Below are 21,918 nucleotides of genomic sequence, written 5' to 3'. Positions count from 1 at the left end.
TCCATACAGTATAATGGGCCCCACATAGTCCTCCATACAGTATAATGGCCCCACATAGTCCTCCATACAGTATAATGGGCCCCACATAGTGCTCGATACAGTATAATGGGCCCCACATACTCCTCCATACAGTATAATGGCCCCACATAGTCCTCCATACAGTATAATGGGCCCCACATAGTCCTCCATACAGTATAATGGCCCCACATAGTCTTCCATACTGTATGATGGCCCCACATAGTCCTCCATACAGTATAATGGGACCCACAAAGTGCTCCATACAGTATAATGGCCCCACATAGTCCTCCATACAGTATAATGGGCCCCACATAGTCCTCCATACAGTGTAATGGGCACCACATAGTCCTCCATACAGAATAATGAGCCCCACATAGTCCTCCATACAGAAAAATGGGTCCCACATAGTCCTCCATATAGAATAATCGGTCCCACATAGTCCTCCATACAGAATAATGGGCCCCACACAGTCCTCCATACAGAATAATGGGCCCTACATAGCCCTCCATACAGAATAATGGGCCCCACATAGCCCTCCATACATAATAATGGTCCCCACATAGCCCTCTATACAGAATAATGGGCCCCACTTAGTCCTCCATACAGAATAATGGGTCCCACAGAGTCCTCCATACAGTATAATGGGCCCCACATAGTCCCCCATACAGTATAATGGGCCCCACATAGTCCTCCATACAGTATAATGGGCCCCACATAGTCCTCCATACAGTATAATGTCCCCACATAGTCCTCCATACAGAATAATGGGTCACACACAGTCCTCCATACAGTATAATGGGCCCCACATAGTCCTCCATACAGTATAATGGCCCCATATAGTCCTCCATACAGTATAATGGGCCCCACATAGCCCTCCATACAGTATAATGGGCCCCACATAGTCCTCCATACAATATAATGGCCTCACATAGTCCTCCATACAGTATAATAGGCCCCACATAGTCCTCCATACAGTATAATGGGCCCCACATAGTCCTCCATAAAGTATAATGGGCCCCACATAGTCCTCCATACAGTATAATGGCCCCACATAGTCCTCTATACAGTAGAATGGCCCCACATAGTCCTCCATACAGTATAATGGGCCCCACATAGTACTCCATACAGTATAATGGCCCCACATAGTCCTCCATACAGAATAATGGGTCATACATAGTCCTCCATACAGTATAATGGGCCCCACATAGTCCTCCATACAGTATAATGGGCCCCACACAGTGCTCCATACAGAATAATGGGCCCCACATAGTCCTCCATACAGAATAATGGGTCCCACATAGTCCTCCATACAGTATAATGGGCCCCACATAGTCCTCCATACAGTATACTGGGCCCCACATAGTCCTCTAAACAGAATAATGGGCCCCACATAGTCCTCCATACAGAAAAATGGGTCCCACATAGTCCTCCATACAGAATAATAGTTCCCACATAGTCCTCGATACAGAATAATGGGCCCCACTTAGTCTGCCATACAGAAAAATGGGCCCCACATAGCCCTCCATACAGAATAATGGGCCCCACATAGCCCTCCATACAGAATAATGGGCCCCACATAGCCCTCCATACAGAAAAATGGGCCCCACTTAGTTCTCCATACAGAATAATGGGTCCCACATAGTCCTCCATACAGTATAATGGGCCCCACATAGTGCTCCATACAGTATAATGGGCCCCACATAGTCCTCCATACAGTATAATGGCCCCACATAGTCCTCTATACAGAATAATGGGTCACACATAGTCCTCCATACAGTATAATGGGCCTCACATAGTCCTCCATACAGTATAATGGACCCCACATAGTCCTCCATACAGTATAATGTCCCCACATAGTCCTCCATACAGTATAATGGGCCCCACATAGTGCTCCATACAGTATAATGGGCCCCACATACTCCTCCATACAGTATAATGGCCCCACATAGTCCTCCATACAGTATAATGGGCCCCACATAGTCCTCCATACAGTATAATGGCCCCACATAATCTTCCATACTGTATGATGGCCCCACATAGTCCTCCATACAGTATAATGGGACCCACAAAGTGCTCCATACAGTATAATGGCCCCACATAGTCCTCCATACAGTATAATGGGCCCCACATAGTCCTCCATACAGTGTAATGGGCACCACATAGTCCTCCATACAGAATAATGAGCCCCACATAGTCCTCCATACAGAAAAATGGGTCCCACATAGTCCTCCATATAGAATAATCGGTCCCACATAGTCCTCCATACAGAATAATGGGCCCCACATAGCCCTCCATACAGAATAATGGGCCCCACATAGCCCTCCATACAGAAAAATGGGCCCCACTTAGTTCTCCATACAGAATAATGGGTCCCACATAGTCCTCCATACAGTATAATGGGCCCCACATAGTGCTCCATACAGTATAATGGGCCCCACATAGTCCTCCATACAGTATAATGGCCCCACATAGTCCTCTATACAGAATAATGGGTCACACATAGTTCTCCATACAGTATAATGGGCCTCACATAGTCCTCCATACAGTATAATGGGCCCCACATAGTCCTCCATACAGTATAATGTCCCCACATAGTCCTCCATACAGTATAATGGGCCCCACATAGTGCTCCATACAGTATAATGGGCCCCACATACTCCTCCATACAGTATAATGGCCCCACATAGTCCTCCATACAGTATAATGGGCCCCACATAGTCCTCCATACAGTATAATGGCCCCACATAATCTTCCATACTGTATGATGGCCCCACATAGTCCTCCATACAGTATAATGGGACCCACAAAGTGCTCCATACAGTATAATGGCCCCACATAGTCCTCCATACAGTATAATGGGCCCCACATAGTCCTCCATACAGTGTAATGGGCACCACATAGTCCTCCATACAGAATAATGAGCCCCACATAGTCCTCCATACAGAAAAATGGGTCCCACATAGTCCTCCATATAGAATAATCGGTCCCACATAGTCCTCCATACAGAATAATGGGCCCCACATAGTCCTCCATACAGAATAATGGGCCCTACATAGCCCTCCATACAGAATAATGGGCCCCACATAGCCCTCCATACATAATAATGGTCCCCACATAGCCCTCTATACAGAATAATGGGCCCCACTTAGTCCTCCATACAGAATAATGGGTCCCACAGAGTCCTCCATACAGTATAATGGGCCCCACATAGTCCCCCATACAGTATAATGGGCCCCACATAGTCCTCCATACAGTATAATGGGCCCCACATAGTCCTCCATAAAGTATAATGGGCCCCACATAGTCCTCCATACAGTATAATGGCCCCACATAGTCCTCTATACAGTAGAATGGCCCCACATAGTCCTCCATACAGTATAATGGGCCCCACATAGTACTCCATACAGTATAATGGCCCCACATAGTCCTCCATACAGAATAATGGTGGGCCCCACATAGTACTCCATACAGTATAATGGCCCCACATAGTCCTCCATACAGAATAATGGGTCATACATAGTCCTCCATACAGTATAATGGGCCCCACATAGTCCTCCATACAGTATAATGGGCCCCACATAGTCCTCCATACAGTATACTGGGCCCCACATAGTCCTCTAAACAGAATAATGGGCCCCACATAGTCCTCCATACAGAAAAATGGGTCCCACATAGTCCTCCATACAGAATAATAGTTCCCACATAGTCCTCGATACAGAATAATGGGCCCCACTTAGTCTGCCATACAGAAAAATGGGCCCCACATAGCCCTCCATACAGAATAATGGGCCCCACATAGCCCTCCATACAGAATAATGGGCCCCACATAGCCCTCCATACAGAAAAATGGGCCCCACTTAGTTCTCCATACAGAATAATGGGTCCCACATAGTCCTCCATACAGTATAATGGGCCCCACATAGTGCTCCATACAGTATAATGGGCCCCACATAGTCCTCCATACAGTATAATGGCCCCACATAGTCCTCTATACAGAATAATGGGTCACACATAGTCCTCCATACAGTATAATGGGCCTCACATAGTCCTCCATACAGTATAATGGGCCCCACATAGTCCTCCATACAGTATAATGTCCCCACATAGTCCTCCATACAGTATAATGGGCCCCACATAGTGCTCCATACAGTATAATGGGCCCCACATACTCCTCCATACAGTATAATGGCCCCACATAGTCCTCCATACAGTATAATGGGCCCCACATAGTCCTCCATACAGTATAATGGCCCCACATAATCTTCCATACTGTATGATGGCCCCACATAGTCCTCCATACAGTATAATGGGACCCACAAAGTGCTCCATACAGTATAATGGCCCCACATAGTCCTCCATAGAGTATAATGGGCCCCACATAGTCCTCCATACAGTGTAATGGGCACCACATAGTCCTCCATACAGAATAATGAGCCCCACATAGTCCTCCATACAGAAAAATGGGTCCCACATAGTCCTCCATATAGAATAATCGGTCCCACATAGTCCTCCATACAGAATAATGGGCCCCACATAGTCCTCCATACAGAATAATGGGCCCTACATAGCCCTCCATACAGAATAATGGGCCCCACATAGCCCTCCATACATAATAATGGTCCCCACATAGCCCTCTATACAGAATAATGGGCCCCACTTAGTCCTCCATACAGAATATTGGGTCCCACAGAGTCCTCCATACAGTATAATGGGCCCCACATAGTCCCCCATACAGTATAATGGGCCCCACATAGTCCTCCATACAGTATAATGGGCCCCACATAGTCCTCCATACAGTATAATGGCCCCACATAGTCCTCCATACAGAATAATGGGTCACACACAGTCCTCCATACAGTATAATGGGCCCCACATAGTCCTCCATACAGTATAATGGGCCCCACATAGTCCTCCATACAGTATAATGGCCCCACATAGTCTTCCATACAGTATAATGCGCCCCACATAGTCCTCCATACAGTATAATGGCCCCACATAGTCTTCCATACAGTATAATGGGCCCCACATAGTCCTCCATACAGTATAATGGTCCCCACATAGTCCTCCATACAGTATAATGGCCCCCACATAGTCCTCCATATAGTATAATGGTCCCCACATAGTCCTCCATACAGAAAAATGGGCCCCACATAGTCCTCCATACAGTATAATGGTCCCCACATAGTCCTCCATACAGTATAATGGTCCCCACATTTTCCCCCATACAGAATAATGGGCCAAACAGAGTCCTCCATACAGTATAATGGGCCCCATATAGTTCTCCATACAGTATAATGGGCCCCACATAGTCCTCCATACAGAATAATGGGCCCCACATAGTTCTCTATACAGTATAATGGGCCCCACATAGTCCCATACAGTATAATGGGCCTCACATAGTCCTTCATCCCTTCTAATGGCCGCACATACTCCTCCATACAGTATAATGGGCCCCACATAGTCCTCCATACAGTATAATGGTCCCCACATTTTCCCCCATACAGAATAATGGGCCAAACAGAGTCCTCCATACAGTATAATGGGCCCCATATAGTCCTCCATACAGTATAATGGGCCCCACATAGTCCTCCATACAGAATAATGGGCCCCACATAGTTCTCTATACAGTATAATGGGCCCCACATAGTCCCATACAGTATAATGGGCCCCACATAGTCCTTCATACCGTATAATGGCTGCACATAGTCCTCCATACACTAAAATGGGCCCCACATAGTCCTCCATACAGTATAATGGCCCCACATAGTCCTCCATACAGTATAATGGCCCCACATAGTCCTCCGTACAGTATAATGGGCCCCACATAGTCCTCCATACAGTATAATGGGCCCCACACAGTCCTCCATGCAGTATAATGGGCCCCACATACTCCTCCATACGGTATAATGGGCCCCACATAGTCCTCCATACGGTATAATGGCCCCCACATAGTCCTCCATACAGTATAATGGCCCCCACATAGTCCTCCATACAGTATAATGGCCCCACATAGTCCTCCATACAGTATAATGGGCCCCTCATAGTCCTCCATACAGTATAATGGCCCCACATAGTCCTCCATACAGTATAATGGTCCCATATAGTCCTCCATACAGTATAATGGGCCCCACATAGTCCTCCATACAGTATAATGGGCCCCACATAGTCCTCCATACAGTATAATGGCCCCACATAGTCCTCCATACAGTATAATTGGCCCCACATAGTCCTCCATACAGTATAATGGCCCCACATAGTCCTCCATACAGTATAATGGCCCCACATAGTCCTCCATACAGTATAATGGCCCCACATAGTCTTCCATACAGAATAAAGGCCCCACTTATTCCTCCATACAGTATAATGGCCCCACATAGTCCTCCATACAGTATAATGGCCCCACATAGTCCTCCATACAGAATAATGGCCCCACATAGTCTTCCATACAGTATAATGGCCCCACATAGTCCTCCATACAGAATAATGGCCCCACATAGTCCTCCATAAAGTATAATGGCCCCACATAGTCCTCCATGAAGTATAATGGCCCCACATAGTGCTCCATACAGTATAATGGCCCCACAAGAGAATGCCAAGAGTGTGAAAAGCAGTCATCAAAGCAAAAGGTGGCTACTTTGAAGAACCTAGAATATAAGACATATCTTCAGTTGTTTCACACTTTTTTGTTAAGTACGTATATAATTCCACATGTGTTAATTCATAGTTTTGATGCCTTCAGTGTGAATGTACAGTTTTCATAGTCATGAAAATACAGAAAAATCTTTAAATGAGAAGGTGTGTCCAAACTTTTGGTCTGTACTGTAGCTCTCTAGATACAGTATGAGCCCTCACATAGCTCCCTAGATACTGTATGAGCCCCCACATAGCTCTCTAGATACAGTATGAGCCCGAACATAGCTCCCTAGATACAGTACGAGCCCGTACATAGCTCCCTAGATATAGTATGAGACCGCACAAAGCTCCCTAGATACAGTATGAGCCCCCACATAGCTCCCTAGATACAGTATGAGATCCCGCATAGCCCCTATATACAATATGAGCCCGCACATAGCCTCCTATATATAGTATGAGCCCCCACATAGCTCCCTATATACAGTATGAGCCCGTACATAGCTCTCTATATACAGTATGAGCCCCACATAGCTCCCTATATACAGTATGAGCACCCACATAGCTCCCTACATACAATATGAGCCCGTACATAGCTCCCTTCTCTGATCGATTGTCGGTTCCACAGCCAGCTCAGAGAATGGTCGAATGCAAAATGCAGCTACCTGCGAGACACCTCTGACCACCGCATGAGGTGGCCCGAAGGCACCCCCCTGACGGCTGTACCCAGGTCACATGCCCCCCCTGATTCCCCTAGGTATGGCCCTGTATAGTTTATATGACAATACATGACTGGTATCTATAGTATAATCAGGGATGTGTCCTTCTGCCAGAAGCCTCTATAGATTGTGCAAGCGCAATACCTGCGCAGTCTGGCCACAGACAGAAAGACACATCCACATCCCAGACAGGGATGAGGAGTCTGGCGCCGGAGATTGCGACATACATAACCACTGAGCGCATACCGCGATCTCTGGCACCATAAACACATACGTGTTCGGTCCTGTTATCTTTGGAGAGGCCAGGGGAGGAGTGTGGCGCAGGCGCCGATTTCCGGCACTATTTTAGTGAAGACAAATATGAACAGTGTCTTCGACAAAATGGACAGCGTGGTATGCGCATGCGCGTACTTTGGTGCCATTTTGTTGAATACACTCTGCACATTTGTATTCATTCAAATGAAACCAGATATCGCGCTATGCGGACATGTGGAGCATGGACCAGAGTGAGGGGGGAGCATATACCAGGATGGGGGGAAGCATGGACCAGGATGGGGGAGCATATACCAGGATGGGGGAGCATATACCAGGATGGGGAGAAGCATGGACCAGGATGGGGGAGCATATACCATAATGGGGGGGAAGCATGGACCAGGATGAAGGAGCATACACCAGGATGGGGATGCATTCACCAGGATGGTGGAGCATACACCAGGATGGGGGAGCATACACCAGGATGGGGGAGCATATATCAGGATGGGGGACCAGGATAGGGAAGAATACACCAGGATGGGGGAGCATATACCAGGATGGGGGAGCATATACCAGGATGGGGGACCAGGATGGGGGAGCATATACCAGGATGGGAGACCAGGATGGGGAAGCATACACCAGGATGGCAGACCAGGATGGGGGAGCATATACCAGGATGGGGGAGAATATACCAAGATGGGGGACCAGGATGGGGGACCAGGATGGGGGGAGCATATACCAGGATGGGGGACCAGGATGGGGAAGCATATACCAGGATGGGGGAGCATATACCAGGATGGGGGGAGCATTTACCAGGATGGAGGACCAGGATGGGGAAGCATATGCCAGGATGGGGGAGCATATACCAGGATGGGGGAGCAGGATGGGGAAGCATATACCAGGATGGGGGACCAGGATGGGGGAGCATATACCAGGATACGGGGCCAAGATGGGAGAGCAAATATACCAATAAAAAAGCTCACCACCCGGGATAGAACAGGTTTAATAGCTAGTATGATATACTGTGATAAAGACATTAGATGTTCTATGCTATACACATTGTTATATCCCATCTGATGTCTGTACCACAGTAACATACAGTAATCGATATACTGGATGACATTTTTTGTACATGGGTATACACTGTACTGATCACACTTGGACCTGCCTACAGGACCTCACATATTATATATGGAGCAGTATAGTATGTGACGTGCTGTAGGTTCAGGGTTGATCAGTCAGTGCAGGATCCTCTATGCTGATGTCTGTGGACTCTGCAGGGACTCAGTGTGATTTATTGCAGGACTCTGAATTTTCCTGCAGATCTGGTGACTCTGGAGCCGATGACCCAGAGTGACCTGATCTGCAGCAAAGGTCAGACTCCGGCCATAAGTCATACAGGGCCCCAGCAGAGCGGCCGCCGACCTGACACTAAGGGAGCCGTGTGAACTCATCAGGAGGGGAGCAGCGTCCTGCAGCCCCCTCCTCACTCCAGACATCCAGCCAAGGGCCCGACCTCGACTTCGTATTTACCGCCATCCACTGATGCACGAGCTCCTCTCCGGCAGGATGAAGTGAAGCAGCTCCAGGCGCTGCTGTGTGACGTCAGTCCTGGAGACGCAGCACACAGCGTGCAGGGGGCGTGTCTGTCTCCCTGATGCGGCCGGCCGGCGTCTAATGGTAATGTGCGGTCCCCCTGCCCCTGCCTCTCCAGAAAACATTATAATGAGGACGATCTGGCCGTGGGCCCTGCCGGAGCCTCGGGCCCCGGGCGGTAGCCCAGATCGTCCTCATTATAATCCGCCTATGTATATAAATATTCCAGATTCTGTTAGAAATTTAGTGAATTTGAGAATATTGTTTCTCACAGTACAATTATAAAAATCACCGTGTTCAGTCTTTGCTTTCTCATCTCCATCTGTAGCAATGCTGAGCTGCAATCCCATGGTTTTATAGAGCTGCTGCTTACACATCAATTTTCAGCTTAATTCTGTTTTTTTTTTAAATTGATACTGGAAAATTTTACAAACTGTTATGCTGTTTACAGAAAAAAGGAGAAATCGTATAAAATACTGGGTAAAGGCACCAGCAATATCCGAACATTTACTTATTTCATATTCTACTATAAACCTTTTAGTGACCTGCTGCCATTAGCTGGTTTTATCCCGTTCTCGCCCACAACTTTCTACATTAGAGTTATCAATGTTTTATTTTTCTGTATGTCTGGGTTACTGTGCCCTGAAATGGAAACACTTTGGAACATTTCAGTCTATTTGTTCCATGCTACTAGAAAAAAGGCCTTTTCAAACATGTGCTTTTTTTTTTTAGGTCTTATGCACATGACAAGGCCATGTGCACAGAAACTGTACAGCGACGCTCCAAAGTCCCTTCGGTCTCTGTGCTGCCATATGGTGCCTTCATATGGTCCTGTATTCTAGGGGGGAATAGACTGCATCTGATAAAACATGTCATAAATTCATGAGAATTCATGGCAAAAAATTTCTATATACCTCAGTAAATATTGTTGCTTTCCCCATTGGAATTTACATACATTAATACATCAGAAGAAATAGCAGTTGTCTGGTTAAAAGGAACCCGTCACCAGGTTTTCCCCCATATAAAGTATAGCCACCACCTTAAAGTCTTCTTTAAAGGGGTTTTCCCACAAACAAAGTTAATTTTAAAGTTGATTTTAATTAATAGATCTGGGAATAATAATAACTTCCACAATTGGATGTGTTTAATAAAAATGTTCCTGTGTTGAGATAATCTTATAAATGTGCCCCTGCTGTGTACTGTGTAATGGCTGTGTCTGACCGTACAGGAACATGGTCTGATCATACCACAGCTCCTGGGCACCTCCTCTCTTCTTGCAATCGGCGTCCTTCCCTGCTTCATGTTGATGATGCGTCCTACGTCATCCACACAGTGTCCTCCATCACACTCCTGTGCAGGAGCACTTTTTCCACCCTACCGAGGGCAGAGCAAAGCACTGTTGTGTGCATGTGCCGGGGAAGGCCAAAGAGCGGTGATGACCCACAGGTAAAGCTGGCGCATGCGCATTACACTATTTTGCTCTGCCCTTGTCAGGGCTGATAAGAGTGCGCCTGCGCAGGAGCGCGATGGGGGACACTGTGATGTCGTAGGATGTGTCATCCAAATGAAGCAGCGAAGGAGGACAGCGATAATAGGAAGAAGAGGAGTCACTGGATCAAGACCTTTCATAGGGGATTGGGGACAGACATACAGCATGCTAGAATGCTGTTAAAGAGGCCTTAAAGGGGTATTCCCATCTATAAGATCCTATCCCAATATGTAATAGGTGTAATATTAATAATATTAGCAAATATCTCCAATTAGAAATGTAGTATAGTTCTTCCGATTCGCTATGTCGCTTTCCCCACACAGGCCATTGCAGTTACGACCACTAACAGCTAAGTAACTGTCAATATATGAGTGGTCGTAACCATAGATACCTAAGCTAATGCAATGCCCTGCACATGGTGTAAGCGGCATAGCAAATCAGAAGAACTATACTACATTTCCAATTGGAGGTATTTGCTAATATTATTATTACTACACCTACTACATATTGGGAGAGGATCTTATAGAGGGGAATACTCCTGTAAAGAGGCTGGCCGTACTTTATATGGGGAAATCCTGGTGATAGGTTCCTATTAATGCTAATAGTTGGAAGACTGCAGAGCAAAGGTAAAGGGTTATCTGCAAACAATAAAAAATATGAATGTAAATTTGAATGGAAGTTTTATATATGATATTGTTGCCATTGCACAGATATATTGTATTTCTACCTAGTGGGATTAGGTAGGAAGCGAGCCACTCTGTCAGCAATCTGCAAAAGGCATAAAGTATGTTACCAGTTTCCTATGCATAATGCATTACTTGTCACACACATCATCCCAACGAGCTGACAGCGGGATCTGACCTTGTTTCTTCCACTTGTAACATAAGACTTTACAATACATAATAGGTTAAGTCCTGGAAATGAAGTGATTGGGTCACAGGAAGCTCCATGTTTAAACATTGATGAATTCGTCCTGAGGTCCAGTTAGGGGAATTGGGATCGGTTCATGTTGTTGTGCTAAATGCTTACATTAGCTGCCTCTTTAATGCAGATAGCCCCTGCAGGCCTGGGGCATGGGAACTGTTTAGAGAATGTCTAAATTGACAGACGCTGTATAAGCAGCTGCTGGATTATATGCTAACCGCTGAGAAAATCTCATTCAGAGAATTGCCAAAGAAAATAACCTAGGTGGAAGAATCCAGGACGCATGGTCACAGCTATTTAGTATTTTCCTATTTTTTTTTATTTTGCATAATCCATATTTATCAGTCGCATTTCAAGAACTTTTCCAACTTTTCAAAGAATAATCATAGAATCTTCACATTTTTTGAGTTACAACAGATTTATTTCCCCATTCAAGTCTAAAGAAACTAAATTCATTATTTCTGATGGTTACTAATTACCAGTTCATAATTAGAGGTCGGATGATGATTGAACAGAGGTCACACGACTGACAGTAGAGTGGAGTTGTATGTCTGTTTCCAAGGGCAACCAACGGAATTTTGAAAACAGCTATGAAAAGCAATGGAAAACATCATGAATTAACTAAGACTTACTTATAAAGTATTTATAAAGTTACTGAGGATGAATCGATTATAAATGAATATGTTTAGAATTTATCTAAATTCACAGATTCTAGTGAATCCAAATATTTAGGAATTCGAATTGAAATCATATTCACCCTAGTCCCTCGCCTGGGGCGGCGCATGTCATGGTGTCAAAATGCACAGCGAAGACAAGACCAGAGCTGGATCAGAGCCGGTAGCCTAGGAAGACAATGGAAGATACCGTGGCAAGGACAAGTGATGGGGATAGGTTAGTATGAATTTGTATTGTTTTTTAATCCTTTTCCAGCCCATTTTTTTACAATGCTTTGGGGGTCATCAGACCCCAAAAACATAATAGACAACTTTTTTTTAATGGCAGTCTAGGCTCATTCGATGCATATTCAATAGATTTGAAATTTTTAGAGAATCTGGTGAATAAAATTTTGGTAGATTTGCTCATCTTTAAAAATTTCTCAAAGATCAACTGGAGTTCAGACAGTAAAATGTAAGTGGTTTAATACTAGGTAGAATATTGACTGCTAAAGATTATAGACAGAAGTTAGGCAATTTTTCAAATAGTAATGATTATAAATATTATACTATATATACAGTTCCTTTGCAGACCTATATGTCTCCATAGGTATGAGCTACAAGAAGAACTAATAGAATTGAATGGAGAAACTTGATGCATGAACAGCCACCTTCCTATTTCTAATACATGCCCCTAAATAGTTTGGTACAGCTTTGCTGTCCGCACATCAGAAATTTAAATTTTAGATGGTAAATTTGTGTTACAGTCTGAACCAAATTCTGGCCTAAGTAATGGTAAGTTTGGTAAATTTGTGTTGAGAGGTGGGAAAAATTGCAAATTATTGCACAAATAACATATATCTAGCACTCACTGTGTGTTTGAAATGCAGTTGCAAACATATGTATTACCTGGGGAAAGTCCTACTGTATATGAAAAGAAATCAATTGCATATGAAAAAGGGTATGAAACAACCAATACAAACAATCTAGACATAAAAAGACAGCGACAATGATTGAAACTCAAGAGCCGAAAATCCAGAAAAGCGTAAAATACCAATGCATATCGAGGACAAGAAAAAGGTCATGATAACTCAACCTGAATGCAGTATATATTTAGGTAGTGTCTAGGCTATTCTCCATTCACTAAATGCAACATCAAGGAGAAATAACTTCATGACTATAATAAAGGTGTAGTAACAGTAAAACTAGAAACACTGGCGTTTCCACTCTCCATTAATAGGATTCTCCAATGTTAAGAAAATTGGCCACAAGTAGAAAAAGGTACAGTGTATTTAAAAAAAAATTGCCTTTACTCAGCTATTTTATTCCTTGCCGGTGTGACAGTATCACTGGTTTTGTAAGTGAGGGGAGGTATGTGTCACTCAGGATGCTCTCCTGTGTGAAATAAGACCTACTTTATTTTCTGCCAGCGTGTTAGATGCTGGTGGGTTTACTCTGTTAAAGGGTGTGTGGTTTTATCGGAATGGCATTCCCCCTACCTCCCCTCAGGGTGTGGCTGAGCAATGTGTAAAAGCTCAGTCCTTTTTATTTTCCTCTGGAGTGTGCTCTGGAGAGTGAAGTCTCCAGACAGTGTTGTGCAAGCTGCAGAGCTTGTTACAAGGGCTTTGCCTGTGCAGTTATACTACCGAGAGCGGGCGGAACCCGCTCACCTATGGGCTGAGCTACATTTTGTTTTGTTTTCCCGTTTAACCCAGAGGGGTCTTGTTTATTTTTCCTGTGGAACCCTGCATGAGTTTATGCCAGGTAATAAACCAGCAGAAAGGTAACCTGAGAACGTGTGTCCTGAGTCTGCCTCTGGGAGAGTCGAGCGAGTCGTCTTGCCACAGGTGGTGTGAGAGTGCGTGCAGGATTCCAGGAACACGTGTACCTGCCACAAAGACCAGTGAATGTCCTGGGTGAAGGCCGGCAGCCAGCCAGAGAAGTCCAGCAGCATGGAGGAGCTCTTTAAGCACCGGGTCCAGAGCCAGCAGAGCATGCAGCAGCAACACCTGCAGGCCCAGCAGAGTATGCAGCAGGTCCAGCAGAGCATGCAGCAGCTGCACCCGGAGATGAACAAACTGTTGCTTCAGCAAATCCAGTTGCAGCAAAAGTCGCAGCAGCAGCTCCAGCAGGAGGCGCAACAGCAGATACAGCTTCTGGCGGACGCCATCCAGAAAAGGTCGGCCGCCCCACCCCCAGGGCCGACTGATGATTCTCACGTCAGGAAGGTGGTAAGGCGGCCCATGCAGAAGATGACTTCTGGGGATGATGTAGAAGCATTTCTGACTGTTTTTGAGAGGGTGGCTGATCGGGAGAGACTTCCACCAGGACAGTGGGCAGAGGTTCTGGCGCCATATTTATCGGGTGAACCCCAAAAGGCATATTTCGACTTGGCGCTGCAAGATGCTAAGGAGTATCCCAAACTAAAGATAGAGATCTTAGCGCGCCTGGGAGTAAATATGGCGGTGAGAGCCCAACCAGTTCATCACTGGGCATATGCTAGCGACAAACCCCCTCGCTTACAGATGTTTGACCTAATGCATCTTGTTCAGAAGTGGCTACAACCGGAGTCCTCCACTCCGGCCCAGATGGTTGTGCGGGTGGTGATTGACAGATTCATGCATTCCCTTCCCAAGCCAGTACAGACCTGGGTTGCCCAGGGTGATCCCCAGAACGCAGATGACTTCATCGGCCTGGTAGAGAGGTACCAGGTAGTTGAGAGATCCTCTCGGATGCAGTCATTTCTCCGTACTGGGATACCCAAAAGGGGGAGGGTTCAACACGGAAGAAGTCTAGAGACACCACTGGGGGACGTCCCACTCCCACTGAAGGTGCCGTTAGAACTGTTGGTAAAGATATAGTCTGTTGGCGGTGTCACAACCCTGGACATGTAGCCGCCAGGTGTCAAATATCCCCTGAACCCATGGACTGCAGCCTAGGCAGACGGGTCTCCTATTATGCCTGTCCAGCCTGTAGTGTGGACTGTTGATCTGTCTATTAATGGAGTAAAAGTGCTTGGGCTGTTGGACTCCGGGAGTCTGGTGACCTTGATCAGAGCAATCCTTCCCCACTAGTTGATCCCTTCCAAGACGGTGGGCATTTGGTACATCCATGGTGACGCCAAGGACTATCCCATGGCCACAGTGACAGTGGGGACAGACTGTGGTGCCCAGTCCCATGAAGTCGGGGTAGTGAAGGACCTGATACACCCCGTCATATTGGGTCGTGATTTTTCCTTATTTTGGGACTTGTGGGGGAAGAGAACTTGACTAAGTAGTGTAGGGAAAAGCCAGGTCCTTAGAGAAGAACCCCTGACAAAGTCTCAGATGGAGGAGTTCTCACTCTGCATCGTTGTCGGTGACGAGGGTGAGACGGTGACCGAGGACGCCAACCTCCCTGAGTTAGATATGTCCAGAGAGAACTTTGGGACTGCTCAAGTTCGAGACCTGACCTTAAAGGGGGCGTTCGACCAGGTTACTGTATGTAAAGGGGTTGGCCAAGAGTCGGGGGCCGACACTAGACTCCTCCACTTTGCAGTGCAGGGGGGGTTGCTATATCGGGTGGCCAAACTAAGGGATAGTGGAAAAGCTGTTAGTGCCGGGGCCATACAAACGGAGGGTATTAGATATGGACCATTCACATGTTCTGGGGGGACACCTAGGGGGTCAAGAAAACTCAGGAGAGGATACTGAGAAGGTTTTATTGGCCAGGGTGTTATCGAGAAGTTCAAAACTATTGTAGGTCCTGCCCCACCTGCCAAATAACCGCTCCCTCCTCCCACTTCCATAGCCCCTTAGTCCCACTACCTGTGATAGAGGTTCCCTTTGAGAGGGTTGCCATGGACCTCGTGGGCCCCTTAGTTAAATCAGCTCAGGGCCACAAATAAATCCTGCTCGTCATGGACTATGCGACCCTGTACCCTGAAGCGGTTTCCCTAAGGAACTCATCCAGTAAAAGTATTGCCCGAGAGCTGGTCCATATTTTTGCTCGGACAGGTCTGCCAAAAGAGATTCTGACAGACCAAGGAACCCCCTTCATGAGCAAGGTGATGAAGGAGCTTTGCAGAGTCCTTCAGATAACTCAGATTCGGACCTCGGTTCATCATCCACAGACCGACGGCCTAGTGGAACGCTTCAACAAGACCTTAAAGGCGATGCTCAGGAAGGTCGTTGAAAAGGATGGGCGAGACTGGGACTACCTGCTCCCATTTCTGCTTTTCTCAGTCAGAGAAGTTCCTCAAGCCTCCACTGGCTTCTCTCCGTTTGAGCTCCTATATGGGCGGCATCCAAGAGGTCTCCTAGACATCGCCAAGGAAATTTGGGAGGCCGAAGTCAAGCCACACCGGAGTATCATCGAACATGCCACCCAGTTACAGGAGAGAATGTCAAAGGTGATGCCCATTGTGAAAGAACATCTCCTCCAGGCGCAGGAAGCCCTGGCGAGGGTCTATAACCAGTCGGCGAAACTAAGACAGTTCCAGCCCGGGGACCGTGTTTTGGTGCTGATCCCTACTGTTGAGAGAAAGTTCCTCGCCAAATGGCAAGGTCCGTATGAGGTGTTGGAGAAAGTCAGCGAGGTTAATTATGAAGTCCACCAGCCTGGCCGAAGAAAGCCGCATCAAATATATCATGTAAATTTGCTCAAGCAGTGGTGGGACCGTGAACCTGTGGAAACTCCTTGCCTGGGAGCCGCACCAGAAGGCAAGGTGGAGGAGGTCACTATTGCAGAGACTCTATCACCGGCCCAGAAGCAACAGTGTCGAGAATTACTACTCGGAATCGGGAGCTGTTCTCAGAGTTGCCAGGGCATACTCAAGTGGTAGAGCATGACGTGCTAACAGAGCCGCACGTACGAGTGAATCTGAAGCCGTATCGGATTCCGGAAGCACGCCGGGAGGTGATCTCGGCTGAGGTGAAGAGGATGTTAGACCTCAGGGTAATAGAAGAGTCAAAGAGTGGGTGGTCTAGCCCAATCGTCCTCGTGCCGAAACCCAATGGAGAGTGGAGGTTTTGTAATGACTACCGCCGGCTGAATGAGGTATCCAAGTGTGACGTGTACCCGATGCCCCGCGTCGACAAACTCATCGAGAGGCTTGGACCGGCGAGGTACATCACCACTCTTGACCTGATGAAGGGCTACTGGCAGATCCCCATGTCCCAGATGGCTAAGGAGAAGACGGCTTTCTCAACACCTGATGGGTGTTTTCAATACACGCGGATGCCGTTCAGACTACAGGGGGCCCCAGACACTTTCCAGAGAGCTATGGATCGGATCCTAGCCCCACATAAGAAGTATGCCGCAGCCTACCTTGACGACAAAGTGGTCTTTAGCCCAGACTGGGTTAGTCACCTACCTAAACTACAGGCTGTTCTGGAGGCGCTAAGGAAGGCAGGATTTACCATAAATCCGAGAAAGTGTGCCATCAGAAAAGAGGAGGCCAAGTACCTAGGCTATGTCGTTGGGAGAGGCGAAATAAAGCCGCAAATCAAGAAAGTGGAGGCAATTCAAACCTGGCCGCAACCGCTCTCGACAAAGCAGGTGAGAGCGTTCCTGGGAATGGTGGGATATTACCGGGGGTTTATCCCGAATTTTGCCATGATGGCCGCGCCACTAACGGATCTTCTAAAAGGCACCAAATCAACCATGGTGAAATGGACGGAAGAAACGGAGACCGCCTTTCAACAGTTGAAACTAACACTGTGCAAGCAGTCGGTCCTGGTCGCGCAAGACTTTAAGAAAGAATTTGTGGTCCAGACGGACGCTTCAGAGGTTGGTCTAGGGGCTGTACTCTCCCAAGAGATAAATGGGGAAGAACATCCCATTCTCTATCTGAGTCGAAAGCTGTCCTCCTGCGAGAAGAACTACGCCATAGTATAGAAAGTGTTTAGCCATAAAATGGGCCGTGGATACACTGAAATATTACCTACTAGGCAGAAATTTTAAATTAGTATCAGACCATGCCCCATTGAGATGGTTGAGTGAAGAAGAGGGGTAAAAATGCCAGGGTAACTAGATGGTTCCTAGGGCTCCAAGATTTTAACTTTCATGTGGAGCATAGGCCCGGGAAGTTACATGGGAATGCAGATGCCCTCTCTAGGATTCCCTGCCTGGTGTCAGAAGGTGGGGGCAGAGGGGGGGGGGATATGTGACAGTGTCACTGGTTTTATGTGTGAGGGGAGGTATGTGTCACTCAGGATACTTTACTGTGTGAACTAAAACCTACTTTATTTTCTGCTCGTGTGTTATATGCTGGTGGGTTTACTCTGTTAAAGGGTGTGCGGTTTTATGGGAATGGCAAAGAGGGTGGGACACCATTCCCCCTACCTCCCCTCAGGGTGTGGCTGAGCAATGTGTAAAAGCTCAGTCCTTTTTATTTTCCTCTGGAGTGTGGTCTGGAGAGTGAAGTCTCCAGACAGTGTTGTGGAAGCTGCATAGCTTGTTACAAGGACTTTGCCTGTGCAGTTATACTACCGAGAGTGGGCGGAACCCGCTCACCTATTGACTGAGCTATATTTTGTTTTCCGGTTTAACCCAGAGGGGTCTTGTTTATTTTTCCTGTGGAACCCTGCATGAGTTTATGCCAGATAATAAACAAGCAGAAAGGTAACCTGAGAACATGTGTCCCGAGTCTGCCTCCGGGAGAGCTGAGCGAGTCGTCTTGCCACATCGGGTAGGTTCACACAACTGATTCCTCCATATATGTGATATTCCGATCAGACTTTGATCAGAGTGTGATCAGAGTAGCATCAACTTTTCTCGTAAGTGGAGAGAAAAAAAAAGTTTCTCCAAATTGTCCTTTCTGAAAATTTCATCGCTCTTGTATGTCATGATTTTTTTCACAAACCCATAGACTTGCATTGCCAATTTTAATCTGACCCCTTGAATTGAAATCGGACATGTCTCCGATTTTTTCTGCTGACCGAAAAAAATCAGACATATGCACAACCCCTTAGAATATCATAGTTACGATTGCTATCAGTGAAAAATAGCACTCTTCCGAGAAAATTGGTTTGTGGGCAAGAGCCCTAATAGTCAGAAACAGCTCTAGTGCTTTTATAGTGTGCCAAATAATAATCAAATACCCAAATACCAAAGTGATACTGAAGACATGACACTGGTCATTTTTGCTCTGTCCTAGTACAATGTGGCTCATGATGTCACCATAGGGCTTCCATCTGCCATAATATCTCATTAGCTATAAAATGGATTTTGGGAAAGTGATGAGAACTCATAATCAGCATTGGGGGGGAGTCATGAACATGCTATATACCGTATTTTTCAGTTTATAAGATGCACCCCCCCCCCCCTCCCAGATTTGGGGGGAAAATAGCGGTGAGTCTGACAAAGCGAAATCACCTTACCAGCTGCAGTGGAGCGGTGTCCCAGGGTTGCTGCTGGCTGATGCAAGAGATGCTGGTGAGGCAGGAGATGCTGGCGAGGCAGGGGATACTCCAGAGGCAGGATGGGGTGTTCGGAGGCAGGAGTCGGCTGCTGGCCCCATGCTGTCTGCCAGGTTCTGCTCCAGGTGTTCGGTGGTGCGGGGGCTCCACCGACATTTTGTGTAAGCCGGAGCTCCGCACCTTTCATCCTCTCCTCCCGGAGTCCACCACATAGGAGAGGATGGAAGGTGCGGGGCTCCGGCTTCCACAAAATGTCGGTGGAGCCCCCACACCACCGAATACCTGGAGCAGAACTTGGCAGACAGCATGGGGACCGCAGCTGACTCCTACCTCCGAACACCCTGTCCTGCCTCCGCAGCATCTTCTGCCTCAGCCAGCAGCAACCCTGGGACCCCACTCTACTAACGCCGACCACCCCAGGTAAGCTGATTAGAACACGCACCGGTTTATTAAAAAAACATTATTTCCTATTTTCTTCCCCAAAATTTGGGGTGCGTCTTATAAACCGGTGCATCTTAAATCTGCAAAATACTGTAATATTCTTCTTCCTGCGGGTTCTCCGGTTTCCTCCCACACTCCAAAGACATACTGATAGGGAATGCAGATTGTGAACACCAATAGGGACAGAGATGACAATGTATGTAATGTGCTGTGGAATTAATGACGCTATACAATATAAGTGAGTAAAATACATAAATAAATATAGTGGTAACAGACTTACCAAAAAACTGTAGCCATTTAATCCCAATTTCTCCAGCACACCTGTACATTCCTGTAGTCCACACTGAAATATAGCCACACATCTCGATAATCAGTAAACCAATATTACATCTCAGAATGCATTGATAACTATTTCTATTAAAAAAAATCAGAAACATTTTTTGTAATATATAGATGAACCAATGCTTCTTTCATTACTGTTTAAGATAAGTTCAGAATTGGTGGAGAAAGGTTGAACTTGATGGACCTAGGTCTTTTTTTAACCTATGTTACTATGTAGTACTAGCAACAGTTTAACTTTCTATAGAAGCAAATGTGACTATTGTAACTATTGATTGATACTTAGTGACATTGCATACACCTTTACTTGTGCAAAAATGTGCAATATCTAAAATGATCAATTGTCACGTTCTGTTCTGTAAATGATACGATGAACAATGATAAAGGTTGTTTCATACCCACCCTCAGTACGTGGCACAGATGTGACTAAAAGGAGTTAAAGGAACTTACTTTGCACTAAGGCTGCAAATTATGTCACACCTGTATACAGTCGATACACCCCAAAAATGCAACTTGCTGCTACCACTTATCAAATATGGCTGATAAGTCAATGCACAACACACTGCTCTTTAATAGTCCAACTGCTACAGTTTATTTAAAGCATACAAACCCCAAACTTATTAACACTTTAAGCTTTAATAGAAGAGGTACAATGCTTACTAAAATTACAAAAATAACTAAAAATAGATGACATGAAAAAAAGCTAAACTGTTTTAAAATGAAAGGGAGAAATTGCAAAAAAACCTCAACACTTATAATTAGTGATGAGCGAGCATGCTCGCTACTGCTTGGTGCTCGCCCGAGCATCTCACTGCTCGAGATGCTCGGCGCTCGCCGAGTATTTCCGGGGTTGCTCGGCGGGAGCTCGGGTCACCTCCCTGCATGTTTGGCGCTCTTTAGAGCGCCAATCACACATGCAGGGATTGCCTGCCACTCATTGTTATGCCGCAGCCATGGTGGTTGTGGCATTACACTGATTGGATGGCCGCACAGCGTCATAAGGTCTATATCAGACCTGGCGCTGCTGTGCTCGTCACAGTCACTCCGGATCAGACAGTGTAGGGAGAGGTGCTGCTGAGTCAGGGAGAGATTTGCTTGTGTATTAGGTAGTGTAGGGAGAAAAACCGTACATTACACATATCCATCTTAACAAACAGTCCTTCTGAGGACTAATCCATCTGCAGAGATATCAGGCAGGCAGGGTATATAGGCAGGCAGTGTATATAGCAGACTGCAGTGCATATAGCACAAGAGGCTCCATTCCAATTCTGCCTTCTGTTGCTGTTAGATATTTCTATACAAAGGCCCAGGTCTCAGGGGCCAGGAATACTTTTTTTTAGATCTTAATCCTCATTATTTGCTTAAAAAGCAATCCAGAGAACACCGTACGGCGCTAGAAATTCAGCTATTTAAAACTGTGTTTTCTCCGTCACACGGATCACATATACGTTGTCAGA

At 46.3% G+C, this 21,918-nt stretch overlaps 1 protein-coding gene across 2 annotated transcripts in view; it reads right to left on the bottom strand.

The window, feature by feature from the left end:
* Positions 1–21,918, bottom strand: part of BLNK (B cell linker) — a 443,283-nt gene that overhangs the window by 398,774 nt on the left and 22,591 nt on the right. For both annotated transcript variants that reach the window (XM_073685212.1, XM_073685213.1), the window contains exon 2: positions 20,403–20,465. In XM_073685212.1, the coding sequence (XP_073541313.1) occupies positions 20,403–20,465 (63 nt within the window). The remainder of the gene's footprint in view (positions 1–20,402; positions 20,466–21,918) is intronic.

Source organism: Phyllobates terribilis, unplaced genomic scaffold (assembly GCF_046119375.1).
Source record: "Phyllobates terribilis strain yellow unplaced genomic scaffold, ASM4611937v1 Scaffold_5__5_contigs__length_657084704, whole genome shotgun sequence".
Lineage (NCBI taxonomy): Eukaryota > Metazoa > Chordata > Amphibia > Anura > Dendrobatidae > Phyllobates > Phyllobates terribilis.
Note: the sequence above shows the minus strand (reverse complement) of the source record. Positions and strands in the feature narration are given on the sequence as shown.